Genomic DNA, 16,825 nt, shown 5'->3' with positions numbered 1-16,825 from the left:
TACATCCATTTCCTGTGGCACATGCGTAGTTGAAAAGCTTCCTAAGTTTCAACATGGTGGACAAAACATTTTTGGTTGGAATGTTTGGTTTTACAAAACACAAATGTAGCCTGATTCACAGCCATAACATGCAGCATCTCAGATAGATTCAGTCTACTTATACTGTTATAAATAAATGACACGCCATAAATTATGTGTCAAATGACAGACAAGTGAAAGATAAATTTTAATTTTGAACTTGAAGAGATATTTTATGAGCAGACTTCAGACTGTCACTATTATACTATTATTTCACTCTGAGTGTCTGTTTGTGGGTGCTAGTTATGTACACCTACAATAAGCCAAGAAATCGCCAACAATTTGTCAGAGAGGTACAAGCCAAATAGATGAATGTTATATGTTGCATGTACTTATTTTTATGTTTTGGATTTTGCATTAATTAAAATTTAAAGTCTGAACCACATTGTTAACATGGTTGCTAGTCACTTCTTATGGGTACCAGATGTTTGGCCCCAAAACCATTAGCCTCCAGTCAGTTCGTCCCCAGTAAGACTGGTTCTCCCCCAGTGTCAGTTTGCCACCTATCAGTTTGCACCCAACGGTTTGTCTGTTCACCGCCAACTATTTCTCAGTGCCCTCCCCCCAATAAAGAGGATTTTAGCATAGGTTGTTTAGTTTTCTTTTTGTTCGTGCTATGTGCGCGCATTTGTTTGAAAGGTATTGATGGGGAGAGGGGAAGGGGAAACATAGGTTTGTGTTTGTTTGTTGGTAGATGAATGAATGAATGTTTGTTTAACGACACCCCAGCACAAAAATACATATCGGCTATTGGGTGTCACAAATGGTATTGTTGGTAGATAGGCAGGCATAAACAGTTTGTGAGCCCAGCCTCTGATTAAACTCAGGATTGAGGATTTTGTTTGTTTGGTAGTGATTGTTTGGTAGGTATTAATGTGCTTATATTTCAAGTGTTCAAGCACGCTAACTGGGGGCACAGCCTTTGATTAAAATCAGAAAATCAGGGGTTGTTCCCATAATAAATTGAGGATCGATGGTAATACTGTACTATTATGGTGTCAGCTAACACCAAACAGGGAGCATTCTGTTTTCAAAATCTTGATTAGCGATATTTCTAGTCGATTAAAAATTAATTAGCGACTACTGTTTAATGTTTTTTAAATTAGTGTGTAGATATTGAACAAAATGTTCCCTGCTGAAGAATGCTTTGAATCACAGACAATGTTTCCTCTTTTTTTTTCCATGTGTATGTGTAGCCTAAGTGGTATTCATTGTCCTTTGTATGATAAGGGATTAATGAATGAGCAGATGGACAATTAGTAATTAAGCATCAAGACTATAATGCACATAGTGATTACAGTTAACATATTAATACATGTTATAAAACACTTTCCTTTCTTCAGGGCTTCTAAATTTTTATAAAATCCACAGGATATTCATATTTACAAAATAGACAACTGCAACATTTGACTTTTTTTTTTCACTAGCCGTTGGGCATGGCAATAGTAGTTATTTACTAGCCCAACATTGAAGATCACTAGCCATGGGAGTGGGGCTACCATAATCTAGAAGCACTGCTTTCTTTGATAGTGGCCTCTTGTTTGTGTAAGTGGTATTCACTGTCCCTACCTCGTGTAAATATACTTTTATGATGAAATACACAACATTTTGATCAGCCTAAATCAAAGGGATTTTGACTCACAGCACCTCTCGTGTCATAGCCGAAAACACGCCAAACCCTACATTGCTTTTTTTTTTGCGGGGGCAAACTGGTAATTCATTGGGGGCTAACTGGTAATGTGTTGGGGGCAAACTGACATATGATTTGGGGGAGAACTGACTGGGGGCAAACTGACTGGGGCGAACATGCTTGGGGGTGATATGTCAGGCATTCACTTCTTACCATGGTCATTTCATACCATGATAATTTTGTACCATAGTCATTTCATACCTAATTTGGTCATTTCGTACCTAATTTGGTCATTTCATACTATTGCAAAAAGTCCATTTCGTACCCTAGTCATTTCGTACCTTGGTCATTTCATACCATAGCTGAAAGTTATATCGTACCACTGGGAGAAATATGTCAATGGGGAAATACCTGTTGGTCATCTAGGCTACTGAAGATGTGTTCTGGCCATGTAGCCGACAACTGAAAATACCCCAACTAGACATGTATGGAATTATACAAATAAAAAGAAAGAAATAACTGACCATGTTTATGTAAAATATATATATATTTGTTTTTGTTGAAACTGATAATGTTGAGTCGTAACCCAATAATTTTTGGTTATGCTACTGCTGAATTGTTGTTAATATTTTAATACATTCACCCCGATATGTTATGCATCTACTATTTATATACAGCGAGATCATGTTAGAACGACTGTCATTTACACCATCTGACCCAAAATGTTGGGAATAAACAGGAAATAACTACTCCATTGAACTGGGCTGAGGTGTATTAATACTTATATATAAATACAAGCACATGTAACAGTGTTTATGCTAACCAGTATTACATCACTGTTTATTTATTTTCAAGCATGTGAACTCATCTATATGCTTAATATTTGCTTAACTAGTATTGTGCATAAATAGAGGATACTCCCCGAGTGTCTTGTGATATCATAATTTATCAGCACGAGTTAATAAAAGTATGAAATCTAAGACTTGCTGAGGATTTTTATACTTTTATCAATGAGTGCTGATATATTATATTACAAAACATGAGGGGAGTATTTTTTTTATCATCCATTATCATTCTTTTGTGAACAGTTGTAAACAATGTCAGTGATGTGGGTTGAATGTCACTATATTTGGCAGCGGTACACTCGTTAACTAGCAGAATGACATTGACATGATGTCACTAATGATAGGTTAATAGCGCTGAAACATACACAGTGACATAACAAAAGAAGCGATATCTCCTAGGAGAATATCACAGGAGATATCATAAATTATAGTGCCAGTGATATATCCTACAAAAGCCTTTAATGGATGATAAATGTTTTTTAAAAACTAATGTTAAACTGGACCAATAGTAACTCATCCCTCCCCCAAATACACATGTATATTCTGCCTTATTTAAGTTTATCGTTTTATATGGTTTTTAGAAACAGCCGTTGCGTTGCTTTAGATACCAATAGTAGCATATTGGCTTTCAGTGTGTGTCTGCCTTTTAAATTATTTTAATTTTTCTTTAGGGCTGATCTTGTCATACTGTGGTATGTAGATTACTTCTTGTATGTATCGTATATTTATTGTTATTATTATTCTTTTTGTCTTTGCATGTTTTATATCATGGACATTTCAAAATCTGATAAATTCTACCTTCTATGAAGCATCAGTGCTATATAAAGAAAAGCCTATTATTAATTGGATTAATTACTTTTACCAGTCACCCTTCTTTTCATATTGTCATTTCAGCATGCTGGCATGTTTAGCACACAGTGGTATTAAAATAAATAAAATAATGCTTTTTTGTTGTTCCCCTTTTACACAAATATGCATGCACAGTTAACACACTATGTAATTATAATAATATTTCTTGCTCCAGCCAGTACACCACAACTGGCACGTCAAAGGCTGTGGTATGTGCTATCCTGTGTATGGGATGATGCATATATAAAAGATCCCTTGCTGCTAATCGAAAAGAGTAGCCCATGAAGTGGTGACAGCAGGTTCCCTCCCTCAATATCTGTGTGGTCCTTAACTAGATATCCAACGACATATAACCGTAAATAAAATGTGTTGAGTGTGTCATTAAAAAACCATTTCCTTCCTTCCGTGTAATAATATTTGGGTGTCTCATTCACATGTAGCTTTTAACTTTAATTCAATTTTTCTTTACATATATGTACATTATTGATGAATACATGTAATTAAATACATGACTTGTACATCTTGTGTACATGTTTGTGATGATATATTATTATTATTGGGTTTTTTTTACTTGAATTTGAACATTAAATCATTTCAACTTATTTTTCATGCCTTTATCGAAATGAGGTTCAAACATGCTGTCCTGGGCACATACTTCAGCTATCTGGGCTGTCTGTCCGGGGCAGTGGGTTAGTGCTTTGTTGTTAGTGGTTAGTGAGAGAAAAGAGGGTGTAGTGGTCTTACACCTACCCATTGAGTCATTAAAGTCGCTCGGGGGGGGAGCCGGTACCGGGCTATGAACCCAGTACCTTTCGATCAGCCTTATGTCTGATGGCTTAACCACAACACCACATGCCTTGAACAATATATTGAGCTCTCTTATATTTACGATATACACCTTTTGGCTTACTTTACTATCATTTAATAAATATTTTGCTTGCTGCATGTTTGTATGCATAATACATGTATGTATAATTATTCTAATTCATCCTTGTTACAAATGTTTACAAACATTAATTCCTATTCACATGTATATGCAGATTATTCTATAGTTAAAGAGACATTCCTGAGTTTGCTGCATTGTAAGATGTTTTCGACTAATAAAATATTTCTACGATTAAACTTACATAATAAATATATTTTCTTGTTTAGAATATCAGTGTCTGCATATTCAATGTGTTTCTGGTCGTCTTAATATTAGTAAGAAGCCCAAACTGGATTTTGTCTTCAAATAATTTTGTACGTACGAAAAACATTATTTTAGGAAATAAGATGAAATTTAACCTAGTACAAATATTAGAATGATCAGAAACATGTTTAATATACAGCCGCTAATATTTTATGCAGAAAAATATATTCGATATGTAATAAAATTGTTAAAAAGTCTCTGTTAGTCGATAACATCCTAAAAATTACAGCAAACTCAGGAATGTCCCTTTAAGAGCACTTATTCATTACATGTACATATGTATATATCAATAAGAAATATGTAGATCTACAGAAACCATTATAATAAAGGCAACATTCATTGGGAAATGTCATGTTTTCACTATACGTGTATGAAAAATATAATCATGGTGTTAATTTTTTTTTTAAATGCAGGGTTTCTGCCAGAGGGTACATGTACAAAGGGTAAAATTACGTTCTCTAAAATTGTGGAAATTAATGAATTGATTTTTGTATATATATTTTTTAGAAATATTATAGTAAGAGAACTACTGTTTAAAATTGTTCAAAGTACATTTTATAAGAGAGTGATTGTTTTTATTATGTACCCACAAATTATTTTCTGGCAGGAACTCTAAAATGATATTTGCATTTAACTAGTAAAATTAAATATTTTCACTGTACAATTCATGAATATAAAAAACAAGATAAACTAGACTATTTATTCATCATCATCATTATTTTTTAGATTTGTATTTATATTACCTGTATACGTATACAGTAAAACTCCTTTAAACCGGGCACCCTCAGGACCAAGTAAAAAGTCTGGTTTTAAGAGGTATACATTTTAGAGAGGTTCTCTTCTGTACAGATATTTAAAAAGGGGCTGCAAAAAAATGTCTGGTTTTGAGGGAATTCCGGTTTACAAAGGGTCCGGTTTTGAGAGGTTTCACAGTAGATGCTGTATTGGCTACCATTAACATTTCATTAGTCCCTTGCTGGTCCAGCCAGAGGGGAATATATCTTAATCCTTATGTTAGTGTGTCTGTCTGTCTGTCTGTCTGTCTGTGTGTCTGTATGTCCCACATATAATTTCCTGAATACCTCAAGATATTGAGCTGAAATTTTGTATAAAACTTTATCTTGTACAGTTACAGATCAAGTTTGACTTTTATAGGAACTTAGTCAAGGGTGATAACTCTGTTAAAATAGGAATTTATCCATGTTTGACAGTTATGGCCCATGAACTGATGAGATATGAATATTTGTGGGGCCCAATAGGGGAAATGTATTGCTTTTTAAGTATACTCAGAATGCTGTTTAGTATTTCATTGCTGGTGCCCTGGCCTCTCAAAAGAAAGTGTATATACATTATAGCTGCAAAATTGAACATCTTTTATTCTCAAACAGGTGTAACCTGATGATTATTCATCATGTTCCGACATATAAACAAGAAAATAACTAATATGTAAACATTTTTTTAATATCGGGTGGGATGTAGCCCAGTGGTAAAGCACTCTCAGTTGGTTTTGGATTGATCCCCGTTGGTGGCCCCATTGGGCTATTTCTCGTTCCAGCCAGTGCTCCACAACTGGTGTAACAAAGGCTGTGGTATGTACTATCCTGTCTGTGGGATGGTGCATATAAAAGATCCCTTGCTGCTAATTGAAAAGAGTAGCCCATGAAGTGGTCCTTAACCATGTGTCTGACACCATATAACCGTAAATAAATCAGTTATTTAAATTATTAGATTAGGGCAGCATTTATCCTGTCTCTCTCTTTGTCTCTCTCTCTCTCTCTCTCTCTCTCTCTCTCTCTCTCTCTGGCTCTTGTCTGTCTCTCTCTCTCTCTCTCTCTCTCTCTCTCTCTCTCTCTCTCTCTCTCTCTCTCTCACCCCATTTCTCTCTCTGAATGTTTGAGTGTGTGTGTGAGTCTAGACAAATTGGTGTTTTTGTGTGTATGTCTGAATGGATGGATGTATGAATGGATATAGACAAGTCTATCATACTAATTTTGTTACAGTGATGATGACAATGGTTTCTATCTCATGATGCTTTATTAAAGTGATTGTGTTTGCAGACAGCTGCTGTGTGTCTCATTGCACCATCAACTCTTTCATTACAACTAGCTCCTCCTAACTCTGCTTCCACTAACACAAAGGAGAAACCTTTTGTAAGTACAAGTAGATACAGACAACTCAAAATGCATCATTAATTCTGTGTATTTAAAGCAGCATCATCTCCAAGAGTATTAATCTAGAAATCTGTCATGTTGAATCAATCTAAATATTTTTTAATCTTGCCTTTATGTAAAATAATTTAATCCCATTGGTTACTTACACTGAGACAAAACCCTTATACCCTGCATAGACTGAATCAAATTCATTAAGTGATGTCATCTTATATGATGTTCCAAATGACGTCATTTTTAGGTTCATCTTATTCACAGCAGTCATTAAAGAAAGAAATGTTTTATTTAACAACACACTCAACACATTTTATTTATGGTTATATGGCGTCAGACATATGGTTAAGGACCACACAGATTTTGAGAGGAAACCCGCTGTTGCCACTACATGGGCTACTCTTCCGATTAGCAGCAAGGGATCTTTTATTTGCGCTTCCCACAGGCAGGATAGCACAAACCATGGCCTTTGTTGAACCAGTTATGGATCACTGGTCGGTGCAAGTGGTTTACACCTACCCATTGAGCCTTGCGGAGCACTCACTCAGGGTTTGGAGTCGGTATCTGGATTAAAAATCCCATGCCTCGACTGGGATCTGAACCCAGTACCTACCAGCCTGTAGACCGATGGCCAACCACGACGCCATCGAGGCTGGTCAGCAGTCCTTAAAGGGACAGACTCTAGTTTCAGCCCGTAAAAATGGACACCTAAGTTTAGTTAATCTACAAACCTGTAACACCTTTGGATAAAGTTAGAACAGAGTGAAAGAAGAGTCTGTGACGTTAAAACAGGAAATATCCTTAAAAATAGACTAGAACTCGAATCAATAAACCACTACTTCCCAGACGCACGTGCGTTTTTAAAATGTGAAAAATGCTATTTTTGGTACTACAAACACCAGGATGACCAGAATCACTTCGGTTCTACGGATATAGATAATCTAAACAATAAAATATAAGTAATGTTCGATTTCAGTGATCATGCACGGCTCTTAATAGTGAAAAATATGCTGTTGTGTTTAAAAACTAGGGTATGTTCCTTTAACCTTTCTTAGCAGGACATCTTTCCTTTGTCCTGCTGTTTTAAAAAACTCACAAAAAACAATAAGCTATATTTTACTTCCTATTTTGGGCCATGCCAAGCTTTTCTAAAACAAACTAGATATCAGTAGGTAACATATACCTCATGTTTTAAATAATGTCCATTAATAGCATTATGTACTTTCTCGACAAGCAGTTCCTAGCAAATAAAATAAAATATTGTCTTCATGTGAATTCTCTGGGGGCGGGATGTGGCCCAGTGGTAAAGCATTCACTTGATGCGCGGTCAGTCTGGGATCAATCCCTGTCAGTATGCCCATTTGGGCTATTTCTCGCTCCAGCCAGTGCACTACAACTGGTATATAAAAGGCTGTGGTATGTGTTATCCTGTTTGTGGGATGACGCATATAAAAGATCCTTTGCTGCTAATCAAAAAGAGTAGCCCATGAAGTGGCGACAGTGGGTTTGCTCTCTCAGTATATGTGTGATCCTTAAATATATGTCCGAGGTCATATAACCATAAATAAAATTTCCTTCCTTCATGTGAATTCTCAGGTCAAGCTGAGATTTTATATTTTTCTTGATCTAAAATTTCATGTCATGACTAATTTCTGCAGTGGGATTTCATAAAGCTTCCATTTGAGAGTTGATGTCCAGTGTACATATATCTGTTGCTAGACTAGTGTGTTTTTCACATTTCAGCAGCTGACTGCAGCGGTGAGTGACAACAACACTGTAGTGTTCCGTCAGACTCATTCCACGGACAGCATGAGGCGCTTCAACCAACCCCATGACTTCAACATCAACAACCTGGCAGGTAATTTGTCGACAGATTTTACTTTATGTGCGATGGTTTCACTTTCAATTCTGCATGTATATAATCACTCAATCTGATTAAAATTAGCTCTACTGGTCTACCAGTAGATCTAACAGCATTGCGTGGACTCCAATGTCCAGGTGACATTTCATCTATAAATAACAATTTAAATATCAACCAATTACACTTCGCCTTGTATAGCATTATTCGGGAGCATACAAATTCTTAAAATATTGGGCAATGCTATTTATGCAATAGGCGAACTTGTTGGTCTATTTCAACATTAAAAAAACGGGGGGGGGGGAAAGTGCAGTAATAAAGTCTGGATTGTATACTAGTATAAACAGATTTTATGGCTACACCATCACAGATTTTTTGTTCGTCTTGAAACAAATTTTATATAAAATTTTATATTGAAATTAGTTTCCGGCATACTTTGTAATTCACCCAAATCATTTCGTATACCCTCGGCATAATCACGAATGTTTTCAAATTCTTTTCAAATCACTGGCATGATTTTGCAAGTGAGGTTTTGATTGGTCGAATGAAAGGTCAACTGGACATGAGCTCCAAGGGTCGCTGTTAGATCCACAGGTAATTAACCAGTGGAGCTAATTTTAATTAGATTGATAATCACTGGAGTAAGGTATCAAGGGGAGACAACCCCATGGCTTCAACATGAATAACCTGGCAGGTAATTTGTGGACAGATCTCATTTTATGTGGCTTTGTTTTATTTTTATTTCATTTCAACTTATTTTCGTGCTTTTATCCAATAAAGGTCCAGGACAGAGGGTTAGTTGTTAGTGATTAGTGAGAGAGTAGAGGATGTAGTGGTCTTACACCTACCCATGGAGTTGTTAAAACTCATTCTTGGTGAGAGTCGGTACTGGGCTGCGAACCCTGTACCTACCAGCCTTATGTCTGACACCACCGAGGCTGTTTCATGGAGTAAGGTATAAGTGGGAGACAACCTCATCAACATCCTTGCAGGTAATTTGTGTATAGGTTTTATCTGGGTTTGTTTCACTTTCAATTTCAATGTTGCATGGATACGGTCACTGGAGTAAGGTATCAGGGGGAGACAACCTCGTGAAAAACCTTGCAGGTGTGTGTACAGTTATGGTGTTATAGGAGTTTATTTCACTTTCAACACTGCATGTACAGATACAGTCACTGAATAAGATATTAGGGAGAGACAAGCCCATGACTTCAATATCAGCAACCTTGCAGGTTTGTGTACAGATATCATTTTATGTGGGTTTGTTTCACTTTCAACACTGCATGGATAGTCATAGGTGTAAAATATCAGGAGACAGCCTCATGATTTCACAAGTTCTAATTAAGGTGAGAAATATTTTGCACACCTCAACCAAGGTCCTTCTGACCATGACCTGGTATTGAGATTGGGGTGAGATCTAGCTCAGTCAGTAGGATGCTTACCTGACATGTTTAGGTCGCTGGATCGAATCTCCTCATGGACCCATTATTTTCCCTTCCCAACCAATGCCCCACAAATAATATATCAAAGTCTGTGCTGTCCTGTCTGTGCGAAAGTGCATATAAAAGACCCCTTGCTGCTAATGGAAAAATGTAGCGGGTTTCCACTGAAGTCTACAAGTCAAAATGACCAAATGTATGACATCCAGTAGCCAATTATGAATAAATCAATGTGCTCAAGTAGTGTCATTAAACATTTTCAGGGGTTCAAATATCCCATCGCCCGACGCCCGTGCCAAGTGGAATTTTCATACCGGGCAAGTAATTATGTTAACTGCATATGCCCGATGACAAGTGACTAATGTAACACCTAAAACCTTTCTAAAATTTTGTTACAAATCTCGGTAAAATCTTTGGAAAGAGTTCCGATCGTGCGAGCATTTGCATAGCTCTAAGGAGAACTAACTCTAACCCTAAATGCTGGAATGATCGGAACTCTCTCTTGCCAATGTGTTGACACACCAAAACGGAAAACAATGTGTTGAAAAGTTCGATAACAACTTTAGAGTTATTCCCCTTTTACTATCAACTAAGATCGGTAATTTCTGCCACTGAACATTCGACTGAATTCATACAAGTAATCGGTTCGATGGTCTTCAAACTTAGAAATAACATCTAATACGCTTTACAGCTTATATAAAAATAAAGTATAAATGCCTTGTGTGTGCAATCATAATGTTTAATCCTTGCAAACATGGTAAATGAGGTGGGATACAGTTTAAAATTGTCATATTCAAATTAAATTAGATGTTAACGTGGTTCCGGAATCTGCTCTTTGCAAATGAATGGGGACGTAAAGCAAGTTTATAATTTCTGAGTTCACTTGAACAGAGCATTATGAACTGTAATCGATGTACACCCCATCCCCGGCTGTTGTTTACCAAGCCTGCACATTTGCAAAGTAACAGAGTTCATGTTTACTTTGAGCCCAGCCACGACTGTTTGCAAGAGACTTTTCTCAGCTATTAACAGGATTAAAACACCCCAGAGAAGTGTTTTGGGGCACAAAATGTTAAATAATATACACACAATAATTACACATGGGCCAAAATCCCTAAAAAAAATTGAACCAAAGAAAGAAAGAAATGTTTTAGTTTATCGACGCACACAACACATTTTATTTATGGTTATTTGGCGTCAGACATATGGTTAAGGACCACACAGATTTTGAGAGGAAACCCGCTGTCGCCACTACATGGGCTACTCTTCCGATTAGCAGCAAGGGATTTTTTATTTGCACTTTCTACAGGCAGGATAGCACAAACCATGGCCTTTGTTGAACCAGTTATGGATCACTGGTTGGTGCAAGTGGTTTACACCTACCCATTGAGCCTTGCGGGGCACTCACTCAGGGTTTGGAGTCGGTATCTGGATTAAAAATCCCATGCCTCGACTGGGATCCGAACCCAGTACATACCAGCCTATAGACCGATGGCCTGCCACCACGCCACTGAGGCCGTTTTTTTTAACCAATGCCAGCCATAAAAGAATGGCTCACGAGTGGAAAGGTATCTCACAGTCACAACATCCACGGCCATACAAGTGGTCACTAAGGCATACATCGACACAATAATTATATTTAGATGAACAAGTGGACACTACCAAACAAATAGCAAAGTTTAAATCAACAAATGGACACTATTTAAAAACATAAAGTTTAAATCAACAAATAGAGAAGACAGTGGATACTACTGGACAGACATATACATTTAGTACTTCCTGAGTAAGTGTTGTAACCTGTTGGCAAAATTCTTTATTTGTGCAATTAAACCAATTACTTTCAAGATTATTACACTATTAAGCACTGTATTAAATTAAATAGGATTAACTCAGTTGGTTACCTTAAGCAGTATGGGCAAGTGGAAAGAATATCTGATTGGCACCTGCCCTGTGGCAAGTAATTTTTTTGAAAATGTTTGAACCCCTGATTAAAAAAAAAACAATTTGTATTGAGATCTCATCCATGGACATATCTAGGACCCACTAAAGTAGTATCAGTAATGTCATGTCATGAACATACAACATAAAATACATAAAGAAAAATGAAACTAACTTTAATTAATATATAGGTGTATTTATTCACAGGTTTATAAAGTAATATTTCAATATATACATATACATGTTTTTCCTGTCCATTTTCCGTGAAGTATCTAAATAATGTTTCTGCCATGTCTATGTTTCCATGCTATTTGCAAACAGTGCATGATCCCTGTATGTGAATTTAGAATCACTTTTCTGGTGGATACATGGATCACGGAAGTGCAGAATCCCACAATAAATGATGTCATACCGAAGAAAGCTTCATCATGGACATGGGCAAGAAGTTTAAACTGACCAATGTTCTTGTCGTGTTCTTTATAAATTAATTTCTGTCATTCTGTCTTCACAGACTTGGTTCATGGCTTCATGTAATATGTACATGGAAAATATGCATATGGAAACATAGCTTTAGTTAATTTATAACATACAGTACACATTTATATCTGACTCTGGTTTTGGTGGTACGTATACAAATGTATACATGTTTGGCATATCTTATCAATAGTAGTAGGTAAGTGAATTTATTATCCACATGCCAAGTGGTAAAGCGCTCGCTTGATGCGCTGTCGGTGTGAGATCGATCCCAGTCAGTGGGCCCATTGGGCTATTTCTTGCTCCAGCCAGTGCACCACGACTGGTACATCAAAGACTGTGGTATGTGCTATCCTGTCTATGGGATCGTGCATATAAACAATCCCTTGCTGCTAATAGAAAAGAGCCCATGAAGTGGCGACAGCGGGTTTTCTCCCGCAATATCTGTGTGGTCCTTAACCATATGTCTGACGCCATATAACCATAAATAAAATGTGTTGAGTGCGTTGTTAAATAAACCATTTCCTTCCTTCCTTATTATCCACATAGATTGAGATATTCAGAGAAATATAACCAGTATGATCTACATGTGTCATAATGATTTCATGTGCACAATGAATGACATAATTTTATGAAACGATGTCATAACTTAATGTGGCTCCTCCAGTGTAAACGCTTATCATAATGATGTCATTTACAGAAATGACGTTGTTTCCTCATCTCTTTTTAGTTACATTTGAAACATTTTGACATGGTCCTAGCTTGTTATTTGTGAAAATAATATTTTGGATAATCTGGATAATAAAGAAATTATTACACTTGTGTGTGAAATTATACTAATTTTATGAAACTTGTGTCATTATTCATGTATTACCCTTGCTCTCACTTGGATAATACAATAATCCTGACACTTGTTTCATAAAATCAGTACAGATGACAAAACAAATTGTCTCCCCATTTTTGATAGCCAGTGGTCATAAGAGTATGATGTTCATATACTCCAGCTCTATGATACCAGTATTAATATGTGACGACTGGAATCTTGAACATGTAATACCGGTAATGATGGGAATTGTCTTTATTTTTTATAAAGTAATTTTGTCAGTCATTAGGCGGTTTTATGAAGATTATAGAAGACTTTAATATAGGGTTTAGCTCAGTCGGTAGAGCACTTGCCAGAGGTGCTTTGGTCGCAGGATCGAACCTCCTCGGTGGACCCATTCTCTGATTGTTTTGTTTCCTGTCCCAACCAGTGCCCATGGTAAAACAACCCATGTTGCTTATGAAAAAAATGTACTAGGTTTGACATCCAGTAGCCAATGAATGATTAATTAATCAATCTGCTCTAGTGGTGTCGTTAAACAAAACAAACTTTAGAAGACTTTAAATCACACACTGACAAGGTGAATTATATACAGTCAAACTTCGATCACTCTTCCTTCAATCTCTCGAAAACTACCATCTCTTGATCTGAAGCGACGATCCTGGCCGAGTTGCTGTCCAAACTAGTAATAACGACCTTCGAAAACTCAAACTTTGAAAACTCGATAAACTCGATCTCTCGACCTAATTCTTTGGTCCTGCCAAAAAGATTTAATAGAGTATGCACCTCTAAAACTCGACGCGTGTGGATTGATCAAACTGTTGTTGCCGATAGTATTTTAAAGATGAATGTATTGTCAATCATGTCAATCAAGCGAAGCGCACTTATCTCGGGTGGTCTTGGCTGTCGATGATTAAGGTGCTAATTACCAAATAATAGATCGCCGACAAAGTGGAACAAAATTATCCTGCATTTGGTAGTCAGTGTTCGTCTGTGGTGGAGAGCCTTGCTACGTAATACTTAATTACAGACAGTCTAGTTAACTTCAAAGAGCATTTGTAATAATTGTTAGCGCTGTTTGTTTTAGCTCTCAAAGGCGTGAATAGTTTCAAACTTTAGGTTTTCTATTTATGTATCAGTTAATGTTATTAATTACCAGTCATTTAGTTATGTTAAAAATTGTTACATCTCAGACCGAGCAATCTGGGGAAGAACCCGGTAACATGGGGTTTGCCAGATCTCTTTTAAAAAGTTCTGCTTTCTTGTCATCCAACCAATCTTGCGTAGGGCCCAGAAATGGGTGTGAGTGGCCAGATTGGAGAAAGAAAGTAGAGGTGCGAAGCATAAATAATTTTGTGTAAAACAAATGTACTTATAGTGTTAATCAGCATGCAGTGTTTTGTTTGGTTTTAATTGACATCTGTAAAATACGTCATTACTTTCTGTTATTTATATATATATGTAAATGCCTTCTTTTTTCTTCTTTTTTTTCTGTCAATAAATACATATAGCCTATATGCCCAAGCATATATTTCAAATTCATCTGGATTATCTTTTTTGTTTTATTTACTTACTTTTACAATATACACAAAATGAATGTACCACAGGTGTCGAAGATGCCAACAGCTGGGGTGGGGTGGGATGGGATGAGAACGGGTGGCGTGGGGTGAAGTGACTGATATATTAATTCGCCTTTCAACTGGGGATGCATAGTTTTTAGAGTTCAGAGGTAGGCAGCAAAATGCACACTTCTTACAATATTAAGCGAAATCAACCAGCTGCAATGCAGTTTCAAATTTGAACTCTTATATATTAATTTCGAAAACTCAAACTCTCTGAAACTCAAACTATTTCCTCGTCCCCTTCAAGATCGAGTTATCGAAGTTTGACTTGTATTTCCAATAATTTTACATGACAGTCAGTGGCAGGTCACTGTGACCTTACTGTTTAACATATTACTGTTAAACTGTGCCATCTACATTATACTTGATCAATGGAAAATGGTAATTTTTTTACTGTATAGACTAATGAAAAAACTGAATTACTGTACAGTTAACATGAAAGTTATGTAAGAATAAATCTGAATTTACCATACAGTTAACATGAAAGTTATGTAAGAATAAATCTGAATTTACCATACAGTTAACAATGAAAGTTATGTAAGAATAAATCTGAATTTACCATACAGTTAACATGAAAGTTATGTTAGAATAAATCTGAATTTACCATACAGTTAACATGAAAGTTATGTAAGAATAGATCTGAATTTACCATACAGTTAACATGAAAGTTATGTAAGAATAGATCTGAATTTACCATACAGTTAACAATGAAAGTTGTGTTAGAATAAATCTGTATTATCACTGTCATACATACAACACATTTTTAGTGAATGCATGTAATAGCCACCAGGTTGATCTTAGTGACTGATATATTGTTGCCCTTCTGGTAAAATTAAATCCTAGTGGAAACATTGAAAATGTTAATTATTAAATAAACAGTCAAATATACCTATCAACAGGTCTCAGTAAAAGAGTATATTTCAAGCAGAGATGAAAAATGTCTGAACTTTCTCAGAAATTCCAGATTTTTGGAGTGACCTGAAAACTGTTCCCATCCTTGTTCTTTGATTACAAACTCACAATAACAAGAGCTAGCTAAACGTTTGTTTTGTTTAACGATACCACTAGAGCACATTGATTTGTTAATCATCAGCTGTTGGATGTCAAACATTTGGTAATTTTTTGTACTCATAGCAACAATTTTTCAGTTACAGCAAGGGATCTTTTATATGCACTTTCCTCCAGATAGGACAGCACATACCACAGCCTTTGATATACAAGTCATGGGGCACTGGTTTGGACGAGAAAAAATCCATTCAGAGAATGGGTCCACTGAGGTGGTTTGATCCTGTGATGCAAACACCTCAGATGAACGCTCTATCCACTGAGCTAGATCTCACCCCCGGACTTGCTCTGCCACTTGCACATTTTAAAAACAAATTGCAAATTTGCAAACAGAGATTCTTGAAATTTAAAGGTGCAGACCCTGACAAAGTTTAGTTAATCTACAAACCTTAACACATTAATATTTTGTTTAAATTTACAACAGAGTGAAATAAGAGTCTGTGACACAGTGAAATACCCTTAAAATAGATTAGAACTCGACTCAATAACCATTACATCTCGGACATGCGTGCATTTTTAAAAACATGAAAAATGCATTTTGTGATATTAAAAACACCAGGATGACCATAAACATTTCGGATGTACGGAAATGGATAATCAAGCAATAAAATCTACGTATTGTATGATTCAGTTATCAAGACCGGCTCTAATAGTGAATTAGTGTTTAAAAACTGGGGTCCGTCACTTTAATAGTTAGTTTGGCAAACCTTTTTGTTCACCCAGAGCTAGCCCCTTTTAAGGACTAATTTGCAGACGTTGAAGATTTTTTGTCCAATGTAATTTTGATCCCTTTGATGTAATTATGTAATCCAGACGTTGTTCTTTCCTTTCAAAACAAGAATATTTATTTTGT

General features: G+C 36.2%; 1 protein-coding gene across 5 annotated transcripts in view; it reads left to right on the top strand.

Moving 5' to 3' along the window:
• Positions 1-52: 52 nt before the first annotated feature.
• The window catches only part of LOC121382572 (leucine-rich repeat-containing protein 49-like), a 71,174-nt gene continuing 54,401 nt past the window's right edge, over positions 53-16,825 (top strand). For 2 of the 5 annotated variants that reach the window (XM_041512093.1, XM_041512068.1), the window contains exons 1-4: positions 53-371; positions 3,225-3,245; positions 6,649-6,741; positions 8,497-8,611. In XM_041512093.1, coding sequence (XP_041368027.1) covers positions 8,563-8,611 — 49 coding nt within the window. In that variant the 5' untranslated portion in view covers positions 53-371; positions 3,225-3,245; positions 6,649-6,741; positions 8,497-8,562. The remainder of the gene's footprint in view (positions 372-3,224; positions 3,246-6,648; positions 6,742-8,496; positions 8,612-16,825) is intronic. The other 3 variants (XM_041512058.1, XM_041512051.1, XM_041512074.1) reach the window with 2 other exon arrangements.

This window comes from Gigantopelta aegis, chromosome 2 (genome assembly GCF_016097555.1).
Source record: "Gigantopelta aegis isolate Gae_Host chromosome 2, Gae_host_genome, whole genome shotgun sequence".
NCBI classification, from domain to species: Eukaryota; Metazoa; Mollusca; class Gastropoda; order Neomphalida; family Peltospiridae; genus Gigantopelta; species Gigantopelta aegis.
Note: the sequence above shows the minus strand (reverse complement) of the source record. Positions and strands in the feature narration are given on the sequence as shown.